Source organism: Eucyclogobius newberryi, unplaced genomic scaffold, assembly GCF_026437365.1.
Source record: "Eucyclogobius newberryi isolate DKJ021-1_F unplaced genomic scaffold, fEucNew1.0.hap1 SCAF_21, whole genome shotgun sequence".
Classification (NCBI taxonomy): domain Eukaryota; kingdom Metazoa; phylum Chordata; class Actinopteri; order Gobiiformes; family Gobiidae; genus Eucyclogobius; species Eucyclogobius newberryi.
In genome coordinates this window covers 5,595,638-5,615,275 of record NW_027315846.1, presented here as the reverse complement: position 1 = coordinate 5,615,275, position 19,638 = coordinate 5,595,638, and the positions used below count along the sequence as shown (strand labels likewise).

The window sequence follows — 19,638 nt, the reverse complement described above, 5'->3', positions numbered from 1 at the left end:
GTCCTTGGGCAGGACACGTCCCCCACATTGTCCACTCCAGTACAGGACAAAGCATATGGCATCAAATCCCGCCAACATGCAACATCATTTGGCAATCCCAAAAAAGAACAGTTAAAAAGATTGAAAATTCGAGGTTTTCCATCCTTATCATGCACGTATTTTTTGTCCATTGTTTTGGTTCGTTAAAAATGGTCTAATTGTCTTTTTTATCTGATAGATACTGGTCTCTGATGCAATAAATCCCACACCTTGAAGGCAGCTTAGTTCTTTTTCATTAAGTACAGTATCTAGCCTCAAAGCAAGAAGATCCTGGGCTTGATTTGATTCTTGGACCATGAAGAACCCTGTCTGAGTGGAGTTTACATGTTCTTCCCGTGCCTGGGTGAGTTTCCTTTGGGTGCTCCAATTTCCCCCCCAATCGATTGCAAAACGTGCACAACATGAACTAATCCTCCAGGTAAAGATCCTGACCCAGATCCGGAGGCGTGTCCCTGAAGTCGCCCGAGCGCTTCCGTTTCGGTCCACGACATTCAAACCGCGCACGTGTTCGTCCCTTCTCCGTTCGTGATATATTTACCGCTCTGCACAGCCAACGGTATAAGCGTCTTCTCGTCGTTTTGCGTGATTAAAATGGTATGCTTCATGGTACTCTCCGCTTTGACGTTGTTGGTGTGGGTGAGCAGCATGACCGCGGGGTGGCCGTTGTGCTCGTCCATGGCGACCTCGTGCGAGTTGGTCGTGCGGTTGCCCGGGCTGGCGTTTCCGCGGCGGCAGCAGCAGCACAGCACCTTGGAGACGGGGTGGAGCAGAGCCTTCTGGAGGCCGCGGCGGGCGCTCTCGCTGACGAAACAGTACAAGGCCGGGTCCGCCACGCAGTTCAGGCTGGTCAGCAGCAGCGACATGTGGTAGTAGTTGAATATTCCTGGGACAAACAGTGACATGGATAAGTTTGATCAACAAGATGATTTTTGAAACGATACCTTTGAAACATTACTACCTTAGGCCGCAGTTATTTTATTACTTGGTTTACGGATTTTTAAATGAAATATATTGAACAGGCGGACGAAATTTAAATATGATTTCAATTTCAAAAGATTTTTTCTTCCGGGTTTACCCAAAACGCACTAGGGGGAGGAGAGATGCAGCGCCCAGATGAGTGTAACAGCAGATTTAGCGTGTTTTGCATTGGTTGAACTGACGCTTCAAAATGTATAGCCTTAGTCACGGCAAAACGCGCTGGAGAAAATGTGGTAAAAGGGTTTAAAATGTATATTTGCGATATAAAGGCGAGCAGCAGACAGGGAAACGCTCTTGCCGGGAACGCGCTGCTCTGTCACGCTTCACGCGCTCTTATCTTTTGATTTAATACCGCTTTTTATATTTCATTTAATGCTATTTTGCGTTGTCGGCAGTACTTTATACAAAATATATATATATAATAATTTATTGTATTTATATTGTAGAAATCAATAATCTAAGTGCGGCGGATCCGTAAACCAAGTAATAAAATAACCGCGGCCTAAGGTAGTAACGTTTCAAAGGTATCTGGACACTGTTTTAGAAATCATGGTGTTTCCTCGTCCATCCAAATGTCATTGCAGTGGTTTGAGCAGCTGCATTCAAACTCTCCTCAGCTCACATTGGTCCTGCCCAAAGGGAAGAGATATACCTGAAACCTGTCCTTCTTACAACTTGGGTCATTAAGGCCTTTTGAGGTCTAGCATTCTCTACCTCAGAGCTGTCAAGTACCTCATTAACCACTGACTGGTTTATTCTGTATGTGCCAAGGTCTTATTAGGCTATTGTAAACTGAGGGGAGGTTGTATATAAGATAAGATAAGATAAGATATTCCTTTATTGTCCCACATGGGGAAATTTCATTGGTGCAACGCAGGTAGATACAGAGGTAGATACAGAAGAACAGAACAGATCACTTATAGGAAGTCTGAAAAACACTTTCAGTAGAAGATCTCTTATAAATAAATAAAAACTCCCATAGACAAATAAATAAATAAATAAATAAATACCATTGCATGTGATCCCGACAGTAATTGCACATGAATATGTGTCACGACAGCACATAGATTGCACATGAATTTCACAGTAATTGCACATGAATTGCACATGAATTCCAACAGCAATTGCACATATGACAGAATTGCACATCAGTATTAGGTTAGGTCAGTATTGCGAGTGTTCAGTACTAACAGTGTTTGTTATAAAGTCTGACAGCAGCAGGAAGGAAAGACCTACGGAACCTTTCCTTCACACATCGAGGGTGGATCAGTCTCTCACTGAAGCTGCTCTCCAGAGCGGACAGAGTGTCCTGCAGGGGGCGACACTCATGGTCCAGCATAGATGTGAATCTAGCCAGGACCCTCCTGTCCCCCACCTCCTGCACCGAGTCCACAGCACAGCCCAGGACGGAGCTGGACTTCTTGATGACTCTGTCCAGCCTCTTCCTCTCCCTCTCTGTGATGCTGCTGCTCCAGCAGGCCACACCTACAGGAGCTGATGCCACCACAGAGTCGTAGAAGGTCTTCAGGAGTGGCCCTGTCACTCCAAAAGACCTGAGTCTCCTCAGGAGGTAGAGCCGACTCTGGCTCTTCCTGTACAGTGCGTCTGTGTTATGAGTCCAGTCCAGTTTGTGGTTCAGATGAACACCCAGGTACTTGTATGAGTCCACTCTCTCAATGTCCCGTCCCTGGATGTTCACTGGTGAGGGGGCAGTGGGGTGGCGTCTGCGGAAATCCACCACCATCTCCTTGGTCTTCCCCGCGTTGATGAGGAGGTGGTTCCGCTGACACCAGTCCACAAAGTCCTGCGCCAGTCCTCTGTACTCCGCGTCATCGTCGTCCGTGATGAGTCCGATGATGGCAGAGTCGTCAGAGAACTTCTGCAGGACACAGCTGTCCGTGTCATGTCTGAAGTCTGCAGTGTAAAGGGTGAAGAGAAAGGGCGCGAGGACAGTGCCCTGGGGCGCCCCCACACTGCAGGTCCGAGTGTCAGACACACAGTTCCGGGCTCTTACAAACTGGGGTCGGTCTGTGAGGTAGTCCAGGATCCACTCTGCCAGGTCATACTCTTCACCAGCCGTCTCCAGCTTGTCCCTCAGGAGCAGCGGCTGGATGGTGTTGAAGCTGGAAAGATCGAAGAACAGAATCCTCACAGAGCTGCCAGGCTTTTCCAGGTGAGAGAGAGAGCGGTGCAGCAGGGAGATGACGGCGTCCTCCACTCCGATGCCAGACCGATATGCAAACTGCAGCGGGTCCATGGCTGAGCTCACGGTGGAGCGGAGGTGCTCCAGGACTAGCCGCTCCAGTGTCTTCATCAGGTGGGACGTGAGAGCCACTGGCCTGAAGCTGTTGAGGTCTTTGGGGCGCGGTGTCTTAGGCACAGGTACCAGACAGGAGGTCTTCCAGACCAGTGGTACCACCCTCAGCTTCAGGCTCATGTTGAAGACATGCTCCATAACTCCACACAGTTCATCTGCGCAGGACTTAAGGAGCCTGGGGCTGATGCCGTCAGGTCCTGCTGCCTTCCTCACTTTATTCCTCTTCAGCTCACTCCTCACCTGTGCTGCTGTGACAGTCAGTGGTTGGCAGGGGGACCGTGTGCTGGGGGGATGGGTGAGTCCAGGCGAAGTGGGGAGCTGATGGTCCGGGGCAGATAAGCGAAGAGGAACAGATGCAGGGCATTGTCCAGCTGTGGAAGAGGGAGCATGCAGCTGTGCAGGGGGAGGGGCGGGTGACCGATCAAACCTCAAGAAGTGAGCATTTAAATCATTCACCCACTGTAGATCCCCCTCTGTCTGGGCAGGGGGGATTTTGAAGCCCAAGATGGTTTTCAGGCTCCTCCACACTCCCTGAATGTTCTTTTGCTGCAGCTGCTCCTCCGTCCTCCTCTTGTAGCCGGCCTCAGCCTGCCTGATCTTCCTCCTCAGCTCCTTCTGCACAGTCCTCAGCTCCTCCTTGTTCCCTGACCTGAAGACTCTCTTCTTCTCCTTCAACAGAGCCTTCAGTTCACAGTTAATCCATGGCTTGTTGTTTGGAAAACACCGCACCGTCCAGGAGGGAACAATGTTCTCAAAACAGAAGTTGATGTAGTCCGTGATGCACTCTGTGATGGTGTTGATGTCCTCCCCATGTGGGTCATAAAGCTCAGTCCAGACAGTGGTGCTGAAGCAGTCCCTCAGAGCCTCCTCGCTCTCAGCAGACCACATCCTCACCTCACGGGACACCACAGGCTGCCTGCGCACGATGGGTTCATACACAGGCCTCAGATGTACAAGGTTGTGGTCCGAGCTGCCCAGGGGAGGGAGGGGGGAAGAAGAATAAGCCTCCTTGGTGTTGGCAAAAAACAAGTCCAATGTTCTATTCTCTCTGGTGGGGCAGGTAACATACTGGGTGTATGTTGGTAGAACAGAAGAGGGAGAAGCGTGGTTAAAGTCACCAGAGATGAGGAAGAGAGCCTGTGGATGCTGTGTTTGAAGCCTACAAGTGCAGGAGAGCAGTGCTTCACAAGCATCTTCAGCATTGGCAGACGGGGCCACATAGACTGCGATCAAAATCACATGTGAGAACTCCCGGGGCAGATAATATGGCCTCATGCCAATAGCCAATAGTTCAATATCCTTGTTACATAGCTGCTCCCTCACTGTGCAGTGTTCGGGTTTGGACCAGCTCGTGTTCACATACACCGCCAGACCTCCACCTCTTTTCTTCCCGCATTCTCTCGTTCTGTCCGCCCGCAGCAGATGAAAATTGTCCAAACCTACAATAGAGTCTGGCATTTCTGCTGTTAACCAGGTCTCTGTGAAAATCAACACGCTGCTGTCCCTATAAATCCTCTGGGACCGCATGAGGCTCGCTATTTCCGTCATTTTATTTTGAAGGGACCTCACGTTACCCATGACTACGGTGGGAACCGACTTCCTGTTTGTCCCTCTCTTCTCTCGGAGTTTACGTCCAGCCCGACTGCCTTGTTGCGTTTTCCTTAGGATGTCCGCCGGGATAACGTGGCGATCTCCGGGTAAGACGACTGTTCTCCGCAGTTTCATGAGTTCCTCCTTTGTGTAAACGCGGTACGGCGCCGGCCGGGGGGCGGGGCCGGAGCCGGGGGACTCAGAGCCAAGACACATCGCAACGACGCAACGAAAACACTCAATCCAGCCGAATAAAGTCAAAACAAGTTAATTTAAAGCGATTCCAGTGCGTGTCCCGATCGTTCGTGAAGTTCCTCTTTCATATAAACGTGTATATAAACGTGTACCGACGACACGCCGTACTTTAGCGCGGCCGGAGGGCGCGGGGGGGCTGGTGGGCTCGCTCGGAGCTAGCTCACGTCACAACAACACAACGAACGCAACGAAAAACGCTCAAATCCAGCCAAAAAAAGTCAAAAACAGTTGAATTAAAAAACTATTCCAGCGCGTGTCCCTATCGTACAGTAAAATAGAAAAAATATACTAACTATATTTACAAAATATAGGAGATAAAGCACAATAAGTGTGAGAAAGAAGAGAGAGCGTTTACACCGGGCAGCCAGCTGTACCAGCTGTCCCCATTAATATTTAAAGAAGGGTTTTCTTTCTTAGCCTAAATCTCTTGTGAACATGTGATTTTTGTCTTTTGGGTGAAGATACAGAGCGGATTTTAAACCGTTCAAGTGCCGTCTGTGTTGAAACCTCTCTTGGTGTAACGCTCATCACGACCTTCTTCACCGCAGTGAATGCAACTCACTTACTCATTCCAAGGGCAGGCCGGACTCCAGTTTAACTCTTTCCCTGTGTGACTTTACTTTTGGACTGAAAATCATGCATTCTTACTCTGTGAACAGGCTTTCTCTCCACACATCTAACCTCGGTGGCATCAATTGCTTTTGGTGGCTTTGTGAGGCAGGCATTTGGCCCGATATCTCTAGCTCCATTTCCTGCTGTTCACGGTCCAGTCAATAAAGTCCATATGGCCAAAAATAGTGTTTTAGCCAAAATAGTGTAGTTGACTTTTAATTTAATGACTGCTGCTGTTAACGCGGCCAATGCTTAGGTTTGATAGTCTGATGTAGAGCCAGAAACAACAACTACAAATGGTGCCGTCTGTCCTGAACATACAGAGAAGGCATATGTTCTTCACTTTCTTCTACATTTTTGCTTTGTTTTAAGTGCCCATTGCCCATACCTGTGATGAAGTTGCAGTCTCTCTCCAGCAGGGTTCTCACGAGCAGAAAGACGTGGTACGGAGAGAAGCAGACGAGAAAGATGAGGACGGTGCTGCTCACGAGCTGCCGGATCCTGGACTTCTGATCGGGCAAAGTCCCCGCACTGCGCCCCACGGCCCTCAGCACGCACACGTACGAGATCTGGGAGCGCAAAAGACACCAAATATTGAGCCGATTTGTCAGCTGCGAAGTAAATAAAGGTGGGAAGAGAATAGAAATGTTCCCTTTTTTTCCACCTCCATTTTTCTTTGTTTAAAGCTGTGTCCGATTTAATTATTTTTGAAGAGATTAATTAATCCCCCCCCCGGATAGAGCAGCACTTTGTGGCAAAAACAGACCCCTGCACCCATCTGCATGAGCATTTTATCAGTCGCAAACACTGAATAAACTAAGATAGTTAAACTACATGAACAATAGCAATGTGCACTGGACCAACATTCTAATAAAAATCCAACAAATGGAAAATATGACATTCAGATTAAATTTGGAAATGGACAAATTTGATAAACTTTGGACTAAATGGGACTTGACTATTGGACTTACTGTGCCTTAATTCAAATTGTCTTTATTTGTCATTATTTATTTTTGTATTATTATCATTTATTTTAATTAAATAAATTTATTTTCTTTATTTTCTTTCTTTATTTTCTTTATTTTATTTTTAATGTTTTATGTATTTTTATGTATTTTATGTATTTTATTTATTTTATTTATTTTATTTATTTTATTTATTTTATTTATTTTATTTATTTTATTTATTTTATTTATTTTATTTATTTTATTTATTTTATTTATTTTATTTATTATTATTGTTGTTGTTGTCTAACTCTATGGTCCTATTTCTTGTTTTCAATGTATATATATTAAAAAATGAATTAAAAAAAACAATAGCAATGTGCCACAGGGTTTTGGAGAGCTAGGAACTAGTTAAGATGGATTCAAATAAATACTTTCTGCTTTCACGGTTTAAAACTGTGGCAATAAAAATAAAAGCGGTGATCCAAAATACACTGGAAAAACAAATAACTACTTAAGTTTATGGTAAGACAACAAAGCGGACAAAAAGGACAAAAATTCTGAACTTTGTGCGAGGTTTACGGACATTAAGTGTTTTGTAAATGACACCAGAAATCTGCAGAGAAATCTAAGACACGCGGGTCGATCTCCCGCACCGCCAGAAATGTTACATAGTGCACGTTTAATTCATCGCCATCCATTTATTTGTGCCGTTTTCTCTCCTCCGGCTCTCCTTTAGGCCCCAGTGTAACACAATGGCGTCACTTTCAGCTGCATAAAGGCGTGGCAGAGTCTCACCAGGAGGATGGCTAATGGGAGGCTGAACCCGACCACAAAGCGGTAGTAGTTGATCGGATACTCCCAGGGCTGCATGGGGTAGTGCTCGAAACACACCGACTGGTTCGCCCGATCTTTGCTCACTTCTTTGTGGAGGAAGAAGACCACACCCACCGCCACCTCCTTCAGCCAGATGATGGCGCTGATGAGCCAGGCCGCCCGCATGGACCGCAGGGAGGAGAATCTGAGGAGAAACGAGGCCATTTGTAAATGGTACGGGTCATTATTGAAAGTGTTTGTAATTATTTATGAATTGTCAGGAAGAATAGGCTTAGGCTGTAACCCGACCCAACATTTTTAAAGTGGGTCGGTCGGTAGGTAAAAAAATGTTTTGTTTACTTTGAAGACAAAAAAAAATATCCAAATCGTCGCCATCTTTTGACCCGCAGTGACCCGCAGTGACCTGCAGTGACCCACAGTGACCCGCAGTGACCCGCAGTGACCTGCAGTGACCCGCAGTGATCGCCAGGGGGGCTTCAACAGTCAATGAGACGTTCTCTTTCGTGTTAAGTTTCATTTCTCTACGTTTTTTGCGACATTTTCGTCTTTAAAATATTTCTAGCGAGTTCCAGTGATACAAAATTATTCAACACGGCGCTTTCTTTTAAAAAAAAAACGGTCGGTGAGTCGGCGAGATATAAGAGAAAAAAATAATAATTGGCATAATTTTGACAAAATGCAGATTTTTTTTTCAGTTTTTTACCGGGTCGGTCGGGTTATGGCAAACAGACATATTTTTTGCTCTGCCTTATTATAATTTCTTTAATGCATGATTAAGATGCTCAGGTTGATTCCATCTTTTTAAATTGTTTATTTGTTGTTGTATTTTATGACAGAAACAAATACAATCAATGAGATCGACGCACAAATTAAATAAAAAACAGGTCAAATATCTGTCCAATTTGCACCGTTGTGGGTCAATTTTTTTAATTTTTCAATTAAGTGCACATTTTGTTAATATCTATTCTTAGTTGAATCCAGTGTCAAGGGTTGGTTCAGTCATTATCTTTTTTTTTATTTTTTTTCTCCTGCCAGAAGTACACTTCAAAGGTATCCATCAGTTTATTGTTCTATTGTAGGAGTTTCACGCCCCAAATATTAATCTTGAAGAATAACTTGCAGTGCTTCTTAATCTAAATCCAGTTTTAAGGGTTCAGTGATCACCTTTTTTCTTCCTCCTGCCAGAAGTACATTTCAAAGGTATCCATCAGTTGCTCATCATCAGTTGTAGGAGTTTCACGCCCCGAATATTAATCTTGACGATAACTTGCAGTACTTTGTTCATCTCATTCCAGTATTTCTGAACTGTGCTCACCTGAGCGGATGGACCACGGCGAGGTAGCGGTCGAGGCTGATGCAGCAGAGGAAGCCGATGCTGATGTAGATGTTCTCGTAGAGCAGGAAGCCGCAGACCTGACACAGCCACTCCCGGTGTCTCCAGTCATCGTCCTGGAAACAGAGAGCCACGTCAAAGCGTACGAGGCTGCGCTGTAAGATACCGTGTGATTTACTTTACGGCTCTTTACAGCTTGAACCCTACAGCAAACCGTTCAGAAAATTGTCCTTCAAGAGTGAAAACCTTTCCTTTCAAAACTATTCTTTCAACTATTATTTTTTTACAACTGAATTTGGTCAGTTTTTGATGTTCAGTGTCATTCAAATGTGTCTCTTGTAAATATATTATGTCTATTCTTTCATTTTTGTTAAATTTGTGTTTGCGTTTGATTGGGTTCATTATCTCGTTCACGTTGAAGGACGCGACTTGTAACACTTCTGATGCCAGTGGGTTGATAACCTTTGAATATTCTTAATCTCTCTGTTCGGAAACAACAAACACACACAAGAACCATGGGAACACAAAACGGCTGAAAGGGTAGAAAAAAGAAAACAAAAGGGTTCATGCAGTAAACAGGCATCGATCCCAAAAAATATGGTAAAAGGGAGGGAAGTCCATGAACCAAGTTTTGCAGCAGATGTGTGCGTCAGCTAAAAGCGCCGACATAACCGGAAGAAAAGCCTTAGTCATACGTGCAATAACTGTTACTTCTTTGGCCGTTTTACATAAGTGGAAGCAACTGGGGTTGTATCTGACAAAATAAATGAAAAACTGTTGCGCATGTCTGTGATCTGACCACGTATCTGACCCAAACTGCACAATTTATACTGAAATATACCAGGAAACAGAGTATTTATATGAAAAACTCATTTATCTAAATTACATAAGATAATGTACATTTTGGTCGACTAAGACGCCATCTCAAAGCCGACTGAAACGTCTCACCTCAGATCAAGTATTCCTAGTTCAAGTATTTTAATGAAAACGCATGGGTTTCGAGTGTGGACTGTTGCCATGGCAATAAACAAATCAAAGCAGACGATGCAGTTCTGTTCTGTGTGTGTTTCCTGTACATTTTGCATGAGATTAAAACAAATCACAGCCCAGGTTCCCGAAGAACAGCGCTGATTTATCGAACACATAAGTCACAAGTTGTGTCGCCAATAATATAAGTGAAAGATGTTCCAAAAGGAGTGGGAAGAAGTACAATTCATTTAATCCCACCCCCGTTTCCTGGTCACACCTTCGTTCAGACGACCACAGACAATAACAACTCACACACTGGAACAAAAGAGTGTCACAAGTGCGTCCTTCAGACAAGAAAAGTCTGTGTGTGTCTGTCAAAAACGGAGCCGCTTGACCTCAGACAGAGCGGGACGTCACTCCAGAGCCGGGATTAGCGGTGGCCGCCATCTAGTGTTCAGACGTGTGTATACAGCTGGTATTAAGGACACAGACGCACAGAAGAGGTGGGAAATTCAACCAAACACGGATCACATTGTGTGTACCGTATTCTCCGGACTAGTGGCACCGGAGTATAAGTCACACCAGGCATAAAATGCATAATAGAGAAGAAAAAAACATATATAAGTCGCACTGGAGTATGAAATGCGGTTGCAAGTGTGAAAATAACAAATAATACCACATATAAGTCGCTCAAGAGTATAAGTATAAGTATAAATGTAAGTGTAAGTCGCACCCTGGCCAAAAGTATAAAAAAAGGTGCGACTTATAGTCCGGAAAATACGGTATTTATTTGAAGATATGCCACAGTTTAATATCAAGCATATAATTTTGAGTGAAAAATGCAGAATTTTATCAATGTAAAAGTATAAAGTGAATAGTGAATTTGTAGGTCATTTTGCAGACTTAAACCCGACTAATATTTTTTTTTAACGTATTTCTATTTGGTTTGAATAAATATCATTATTGCTATGTTTTCTTCTTCTTTTTTCATATTTCCCACAACTAATACACAGTTATTTTTTTATTTTCTTAGCTTTACTTTTGTATGTATAAAAAACAGTGAAAAAAACTGTTGATTGGGACTTTTCTCAGTAACTCTAATGCTATTAAACATAATATAATAGAAAAAAATACTCAATTATAAGTACAAGTAAAAAAACAACAACTAAAAAACAGTTGTTAAAATATTGAGACATCCAAGCATAATATACTGTACAACACCAACAAGAATAAAACCAGTCCTGAAGAAGTCGACAGTGAAACGTCACCTCGTTTTTACACTCGTTGGATATATATTTATGTATTTGTATTGCGTTACTTTCCGCCTTTGAAAACGAGGAGGTGTTTTCCGTACCTGAAAGATGTACTGGAGCCACAGAGGCAGCGAGGCGAGGTACAGCAGGTCGGACACGGTCAGGTTGAGCAGGTAAACGCCCAGCTCGTTCTTCTGCTTCAGCTGCAGCACGGCGTGGTACAGCGAGTACAGGTTGGACGGCACGCCGATCTGGGTGTCACAGCAACGGCGAACGTGAGAGTGGGTAAATGATTTAAAAAGGGAAAATATGGGAGACAATCTGATGTTTTTGGATTAATTACACTTGACAACATGAAAAGCGATGGCAAAAATACAGTGAGATGACAGTGAGAAAAGGAACTATAATGGGAGGAAAAACAATGAAACTAAATGTGACCAGCCGTATGAAAACCAGTCACAAGTTATTCACAGATTCTGAAAGTGTGAATTCAAAGCTATACAATGATGTCTCACTCATGCACATCTGGTAATATTTGAGTAAGTTGTGGTCATTTGAATGTAAACAACTCTCAATTCCTCTTACTGAGAAAACTGCCTCTAAAGATTCTCACCTGAGAGCCCAGAGTCACAGGGGGCGGGGCTCATTTGCATCTCATTGTAATAAGCCCTCCCCCCTGTCAAACTGACAGCACCTCCCCCTACAGCTGTCACTCAAGACTTAAGAGGAGTGTTGTTATTGATGGTAACTGGACTTGAATCAGAATTAGAAGTTACTATATTGAAATGGAAATACTTGGATTACAAAAGGCCCTGAATCGCATCAAAAAATCTGAATCAGAATCGGAATAGGGTTTATTGCCATTTGTCGATAAACAGACAATTAAAATAACTTTAAAAATCATCATTTCTTTTTAGATTTTTATTCTTGTTTGTTTTAGTCTAGTTTTGGCAAATTATTCTTTTCAGTTTTAGTCTAGCTTTAGTCGATAATCATGATCGTTTAGTCCACTAATTACATCAACCAGAACATATATTCTTTAATTCTAAAACATGATAATCACTTCGTTGGACAACAGAGTTTTGACGTTTGGGGCTCAGCGATTGTAAAATGAGGAGGTTAAATCTGCATGTGTCACTTTTGTTCATTATGATGTAGTAAAAGAAGGATTAGCACTAGCTTAGCGTCTCAGAAGAGGGACATAAATGTCACAAAACAGCAAAAGGAATGAAGTCTGCACCATTAATGAGCTCCCAAATGTCACGCTAATGGTGCTTATGGTGCTTATGGTGCACGATAATACTTTTGAGAGCTACTAAAGCTGTGCAGATGTCATTCTTTTGTTGTTGTTGTTGTTGTTAGACCTGGTTTGGTCCTAGTTTGATCCTTGTTCAATTCTGTTTTAGACCTGGTTTGATACTGGGTCAGTCCTGGTTCAGTTCTGGATGGGAAACAGTCATTTTATGCCATTAACTCAATTTATTCATTGATTTTATTTAGTTATAAAGGGACAATTTTGGGACGATGACCTGATTATAATTAGTAAGCCGCTGTTATAGTCATTTTCAGAGAACATTACGTTTCCTGTGGTTTGGTGAGCTACATTTACGAGTGAGTTTCCACCACAGAGATGGAAAAAATATATATTTACAAGAAACTCACACACATCAGTGACTTTGATCGTAATGAATGTGATGCAGGGGGAAATAACCATAGCTCCACTTGAATAAATGACACCTCCTTCTACGTTACATTAACTTTGCCCAGAATATTGAAGATTTCAGTTCACAATAATGTCCATATTTGTAAAAGAAAAGGAGAGAAGGATTCGGAAATAAAAAGTGGAGTGGCGCGGCGTAGGTGTGGGCGTGACAGCGGCGTGGGCGTGGCTGTGGCGGTGGCTTGGGCGTGGCAAGGGCCGATCGTTGCCGCTTCTGGCTATATATATATTATCACGTTTTTCTCTGAATATTTTAGTCAATGAAAATAACACTGAATTAGAGTTTGTAGCCAACAACAAAAGTAAAACTACACAATTAATGTTTAAAATGTTTGTATTCTCCACATTCTTAAAGGGCAGTTGTAATACACAGCTCACGTCACCGCGTGTGAAGTGAATGAATAACAGTGTAAAGTGCTTTGACGCCGTCTCAGAAGAGGAACATCACAAAACAGCAAAAGGAATGAAGTCTGCGCCATTAATGAGCTCCCAAATGTCATGCTGAAGTACATATGGTGCACGGTAATACTTTTGAGAGCTACTTAAGTTGTGCAGATGTCATTCTTCTGTTGTTAGCACTAGTTTAGACCTGGTTTCTTCTTAGTTTAATCCTTGTTTGATTCTGTTTTAGACCTGGTTTGATTCTGGGTTAGTTCTGGATGAGCAATTTTGCAAAGAAATGTTGGTAAAGCATTATGTTCTTTCAAAAATCTTATCGATCAGCAGTAATTTTATTGTAATAAGGCAGAGCAAAAAAATATGTCTGTTTGCCGTAACCCGACCAACCCGGTAAAAAAATGGCAGACTGAAAAAAAAAAAATCTGCATTTTGACAAAGTTATGCCAAATATTATTTTTGGCTTATATCTCATAGACTCACCGACCGTTTTTTCAACAAGGCGCCGTGTTGAATAATTTTGTATCACTGGAATATTTTAAAGCCGAAAATGTCGCGAAAACTGAGCGAGAAATGAAACTTAAGATAAGATAAGATAATCCTTTATTGTCCCACATGGGGAAATAACACGGAGAACGTCTCATTGACTGTTGAAGCCCGACCCCTGGCGGTCACTGCGGGTCACTGGCAGAATTAAAAAATGGTGAGGTAAAAAAAAAGGTAAAAAAAAAATTATAATTTACCTACCGACCGACCCTCTTGAAAAATGTTGGATCGGGTTACAGCAAACATACTATTTATTTGGGGCAGCCTAACTCAATTCACTGAGACAGATATTTTGTGCCCAGAGGCCTTGGCCCTTTGGAAAATGTCTTGGCTCTGATGTAGAGACAATCTGCATTTACAGTGTTGATTTTTTTCACACTCAATTTGGGGACGATGACCTGATTATAACCAGTGAACCACTGTTGTAGGCCAAGTAAATCATTTTCAGAGAACCTTAAGTTTCCTGTGGTTTGGTGAGCTACATTTAGCAGTGAGTTTCCACCACAGAGATGGAAAAAAAATATATTTACAAGAACGGATGTATAAACAACAGAGAAACTCACACACATCAGTGACTTTGATTGTAATGAATGTGACGCAGGGGAAAATAACCATAACTCCACTTAAATAAATGACACCTCCCTCACATTATGCAGTTTTAGTTTGCCACAATGTTTTAACAGTTTTCAGCTGAGAACAAAAATGATTACCGTATATTCCGGACTATATGTCGCACCAGCCAAAAAAATGCGTAATAGAGAAGAAAAAAACATGTATAAGTGGCACTGGAGTATGAAATGCAGTTGCAAGTGTGAAAATAAAAAATAATATCACATATAAGTCGCTCTGGAGTATAAGTATATAAGTATAAATATAGGTATAAGTCGCACCCCGGCCAAAGCTATGAAAAACGTGCAACGTATAGTCCGGAAAATACGGTAGTTAGACGTATAGAATCCTGCCACGACTTCAATATGTTGCAAAGGTCGGTGCATTCAAGGTCAAAGCTGCATTTAACATCTGAAAACTCATTTGTCTGTGAACGGGTAAACCAAACATGTGTCGACCCGTGACCATGTGTCGACCCGTGACCATGTGTCGACCCGTGACCATGTGTCGACCCGTGATCATGTGTTGACACGTGACCATGTGTTGACCCGTGATCATGTGTCGACCCGTGACCATGTGTCGACCCGTGATCATGTGTTGACACGTGACCATGTGTTGACCCGTGACCATGTGTCGACCCGTGATCATGTGTTGACACGTGACCATGTGTTGACCCGTGATCATGTGTTGACCCGTGACCATGTGTTGACCCGTGACCATGTGTTGACACGTGATCATGTGTTGACCCGTGATCATGTGTTTACCCGTGACCATGTGTTGACCCGTGACCATGTGTTGACCCGTGACCATGTGTTGACCCGTGATCATGTGTTGACCCTTGACCATGTGTTGACCCGTGACCATGTGTTGACCCGTGACCATGTGTTGACCCGTGACCATGTGTCGACCCGTGACCATGTGTCGACCCGTGATCATGTGTTGACCCGTGACCATGTGTTGACCCGTGATCATGTGTTGACCCCGTGACCATGTGTTGACCCGTGACCATGTGTTGACCCGTGACCATGTGTCGACCCGTGACCATGTGTCGACCCGTGATCATGTGTTGACCCGTGACCATGTGTTGACCCGTGATCATGTGTTGACCCCGTGACCATGTGTTGACCCGTGACCATGTGTTTGACCCGTGATCATGTGTTGACCCGTGACCCGTGATCATGTGTTGACCCCGTGACCATGTGTTGACCCGTGACCATGTGTTGACCCGTGACCATGTGTTGACCCGTGATCATGTGTTGACCCCGTGACCATGTGTTGACCCTTGACCATGTGTTGACCCGTGACCATGTGTTGACCCGTGATCATGTGTTGACCCCGTGACCATGTGTTGACCCGTGACCATGTGTTGACCCTTGACCATGTGTTGACCCGTGACCATGTGTTTGACCCGTGATCATGTGTTGACCCGTGACCCGTGATCATGTGTTGACCCTGTGACCATGTGTTGACCCGTGACCATGTGTTGACCCGTGATCATGTGTTGACCCGTGACCATGTGTTGACCCGTGACCATGTGTTGACCCTTGACCATGTGTTGACCTGTGACCATGTGTTGACCCTTGACCATGTGTTGACCCGTGATCATGTGTTGACCCGTGACCATGTGTTGACCCTTGACCATGTGTTGACCCGTGACCATGTGTTGACCCGTGACCATGTGTTGACCCGTGATCATGTGTTGACCCGTGACCATGTGTTTGACCCGTGATCATGTGTTGACCCGTGACCCGTGATCATGTGTTGACCCCGTGACCATGTGTTGACCCGTGACCATGTGTTGACCCGTGATCATGTGTTGACCCCGTGACCATGTGTTGACCCGTGACCATGTGTTGACCCGTGATCATGTGTTGACCCGTGACCATGTGTTTGACCCGTGATCATGTGTTGACCCGTGACCCGTGATCATGTGTTGACCCCGTGACCATGTGTTGACCCGTGACCATGTGTTGACCCGTGACCATGTGTTGACCCGTGACCATGTGTTTGACCCGTGATCATGTGTTGACCCGTGACCCGTGATCATGTGTTGACCCCGTGACCATGTGTTGACCCGTGACCATGTGTTGACCCGTGACAATGTGTTGACCCGTGACCATGTGTTGACCCTTGACCATGTGTTGACCTGTGACCATGTGTTGACCCTTGACCATGTGTTGACCCGTGATCATGTGTTGACCCGTGACCATGTGTTGACCCTTGACCATGTGTTGACCCGTGACCATGTGTTGACCCGTGACCATGTGTTGACCCGTGATCATGTGTTGACCCGTGACCATGTGTTGACCCGTGATCATGTGTTTGACCCATTACCATGTGTTGAACGATGAACATGTGTTGAATGATGAACATGTGTTGAACGTTGAACATGTTATGACGTGTAAAGGCTTCATTCCAAAGCAGAAGGGCAGATAACGCCGATGTTTCAAAATAAAAGTCAGTTTCCTCCCGTCCATGTTTCAGCGACATAAAGTTCCCCGTCGCATGTGTCCAAATACATCCAATGCGTAAAAACGTAAATTCAAAGTATTCCGAGTGTTCACTTTGTCGACATTCTCTTTCCTGTTTGGCGCGTTCTAAACATCGACCGTACATAAGACGTGCTGAACCGCGGAGCTTGACATGGAGTGCAGAAGACAACGGGCTTGATCACCGTCGTTTTTTGTTCGGAGGGCGCCACCTACAGTGCGGTGCGGCGGCGCGGCCGTAGCGGCAGGATAATTGTAGAGGGTAACGATGCGCGTATGTTCAAGCCCGAAGCCCGACGTCCTCATAAACGCCACGGTAAATGTAGCGTTTGAAGGTCGGTATTCGAGGGGCCGAAGGGTCCGGCAGCTGCGACGACACGACCACGATCGAGGACTGACTGATGGGACGCGCAGCAGCCGGAGTAAGCGCTGTGCAGAAAACATGTTCTAAACGGTACTGCTTTCACGGACCACACCCGAGTTGTGCTGTAGTGGGACATTGACTTCCTGTTGCGTATCTTCATTTTGAGGTTTTTGTGTCTGTTTTTGTGCTGTATTATTGTGCAAATCCGTTAATGCTGTCCCTTATACTAAACATTTACTCATTTACTGTTGTCTGTGTGCTTTGTTTTATGGCGGTCTGTCCGGACATCGACCTGCCACGTGACGACAGATGGAAATGAGATTTATCTCCAAAGAGCTGCTGTGCCGGTCGTCTTACTTTCTCCAATTAATATGCAAATTAATAAATAAATAAATGAACATATAAATCCTTCGTGTGTTACTCATGAAAGTCTATTTTGCAGAACATGTCCCTTTAATGCACCCTTTAATTACAATAGCCTCATAGACGCAGGGCCGTTCAGAGAGTGTGTGGGGGGCTCGAGACCGCCTGGCCCCCCATCTTCACGTGCCTGTGTGGCTGCTTAAAGTCTATACGACAAGTATAATTATCAAATTATAATAATTCTAATATTTTCTTAGTTTGGTGGGATCGAACCTGTGGTAAATATTTATCAGAGTTTCACTTCCGTTTCAGTTGGCATTTGTGACGACCTTTTGAAAAATGAGAGTTTAAAATGACAGGAAGTAGAGCAGAGTCCCTCTGTGATGTCATCAACGTGCGACGTGCCGTTGTTTAAACACTGACACTTTTCTGTCAGTTTAAACAAAATAAAGGTGCTATCTGGTATTGTTGTCAAATCTTAACTGTCGTGTAATTTATGTCGATTTTTGGCTCTTGTTTACATCACGGTTGCTCGGTAACAGCTGTAGAATGACCTCTGCCTGCGTCATATCCGTTGCGCGTGTCCAACCAGGAAGTGCAACTTATAAACTTTACAAAGACAGTCAAACTGGGGACAAAACGGCAAAATGTTGAGTAAAACCGGAAATGTAACTGTGTTTGCTGCATTGACACGTGCTGTGGTATAACCCGTCGTATAGACTTAAGCTTCGTTGTGATTCATCGTTAGGTCACATGATGGGCGTGGTCTCACCAGCAGGACCAGGATGTAGACGCAGGAGAACAGGTACTGGTGGATCTCGTGGCTGATGGTGCAGTTGATCACTTCCTCCTCGCTCATGCTGGCTCGCCCCTCTCTCTCTCTCTCTCTCTCTCTTCTCACTCGCCTCCCCCTCTCTCTCTCTCCTCACTCGCCCCCCCCCCTGTCTCCTCACTCGCCCCCCCCCCCCCGTCTCCTCACTCGCCCCCCCTCGTCGCACTGATGATGTCACGATGTCAGAGTCTACCGCTACCGAGAAGAAACGTTGCGGTTATTGGTCCACCATCGGCGCTGCGGCCTCACTGACATGATGATGATGTCGTCAGACCAGTTAAAAAAAGTACTTTACATTTACTTTGTACATTTACTTTAACTTTCCTGCAGTACGGACTGAACTGACGTTACTCATTGACGCTGCCAAAGACTCGTACAATTGTTATGTCTTAGTTTTTATGAATATTTTGCGACCTGAATGATCACGATGATCAGTTATCTTGACATCCCTACACCACACAATTCCCTCTCTCTTCTCTCTCTCTCTCTCTCTCACACTCACACACACACACACACACACACACACTCTCTCCTCTTTCTCTCTTTCTCTTTCTTATCTTGCTCTCTTTCTTTTCTTTCTCTCACCTCTATCTCTTTCTCCTGTCTCTTGTTTTCTTCTCTTTTTCTCCTCTCTCTCTCTCTGTTTTTTTCTCTCACCTCCCTCGCTTTCCTCTCTCTTTCCTCTCGCTCTCTCTCTCTTTATCTCTAGCTCTCCTCCCTCCTCTTTCTTTCTTTCTTTCTCTTTCTTATCTTGCTCTCTTTCTTTTCTCTCTCTCACCTCTATCTCTCTTTCCCCCGTCTATTGTTTTCTTCTCTCTCTCCCCCTCCCTCGCTTTCCTCTCTCTCACACTCTCTTTCTCTCTTCTCTCTTTCCTCTCGCTCCTTCTCTTTCTTTCTTTCTTTCTCCGTCGTCGTCAGTTGCTGGATGTCGATCCAGAACTCCGGACACGTCGCAGCGTCTCGTCGGGAGTTTTTGGCTTTCCGTCGGAGCCTGTTAACAACACACGAAAAAACAAACCAACAAATATGAATAATGTGAGAAAAAACGAGAAAAAATACACGATGAGGCTGGACATGAGTAACACGAGGCACAACCAGCATAAAAACTACAACCGGCGCACGAGTTAAAATGGCGTGAATTCAGAATCAGTCGTCGTTTTGAATAACGTTGACTTTATGTTGATGTCAAGTG

At 44.4% G+C, this 19,638-nt stretch overlaps 1 protein-coding gene across 1 annotated transcript; it reads right to left on the bottom strand.

Annotated features, from left to right (window-relative positions):
• Window positions 1-496: 496 nt before the first annotated feature.
• Window positions 497-18,541, bottom strand: gpr68 (G protein-coupled receptor 68). Its single transcript, XM_072458157.1, has 6 exons — window positions 18,387-18,541; window positions 11,229-11,378; window positions 8,888-9,021; window positions 7,534-7,756; window positions 6,180-6,360; window positions 497-922 (listed from the first exon to the last, which is right to left on the bottom strand). The coding sequence occupies exons 1-6, from the start codon at window positions 18,471-18,473 to the stop codon at window positions 531-533; spliced, it is 1,167 nt and encodes a 388-aa protein (XP_072314258.1). The 5' UTR covers window positions 18,474-18,541; the 3' UTR covers window positions 497-530.
• Window positions 18,542-19,638: the final 1,097 nt, after the last annotated feature.

Bases quoted from the DNA above. Each gene is read 5' to 3' on its own strand.
- gpr68 (XM_072458157.1), bottom strand. From the start codon at position 18,473: ATGAGCGAGGAGGAAGTGATCAACTGCACCATCAGCCACGAGATCCAC. The intron at 11,379-18,386 runs GTGAGACCACGC...TGTGACACCCAG, and splicing joins TCTACATCCTGGTCCTGCTG to ATCGGCGTGCCGTCCAACCT. The intron at 7,757-8,887 runs GTGAGCACAGTT...GTTTCTCCTCAG, and splicing joins GCCGTGGTCCATCCGCTCAG to ATTCTCCTCCCTGCGGTCCA.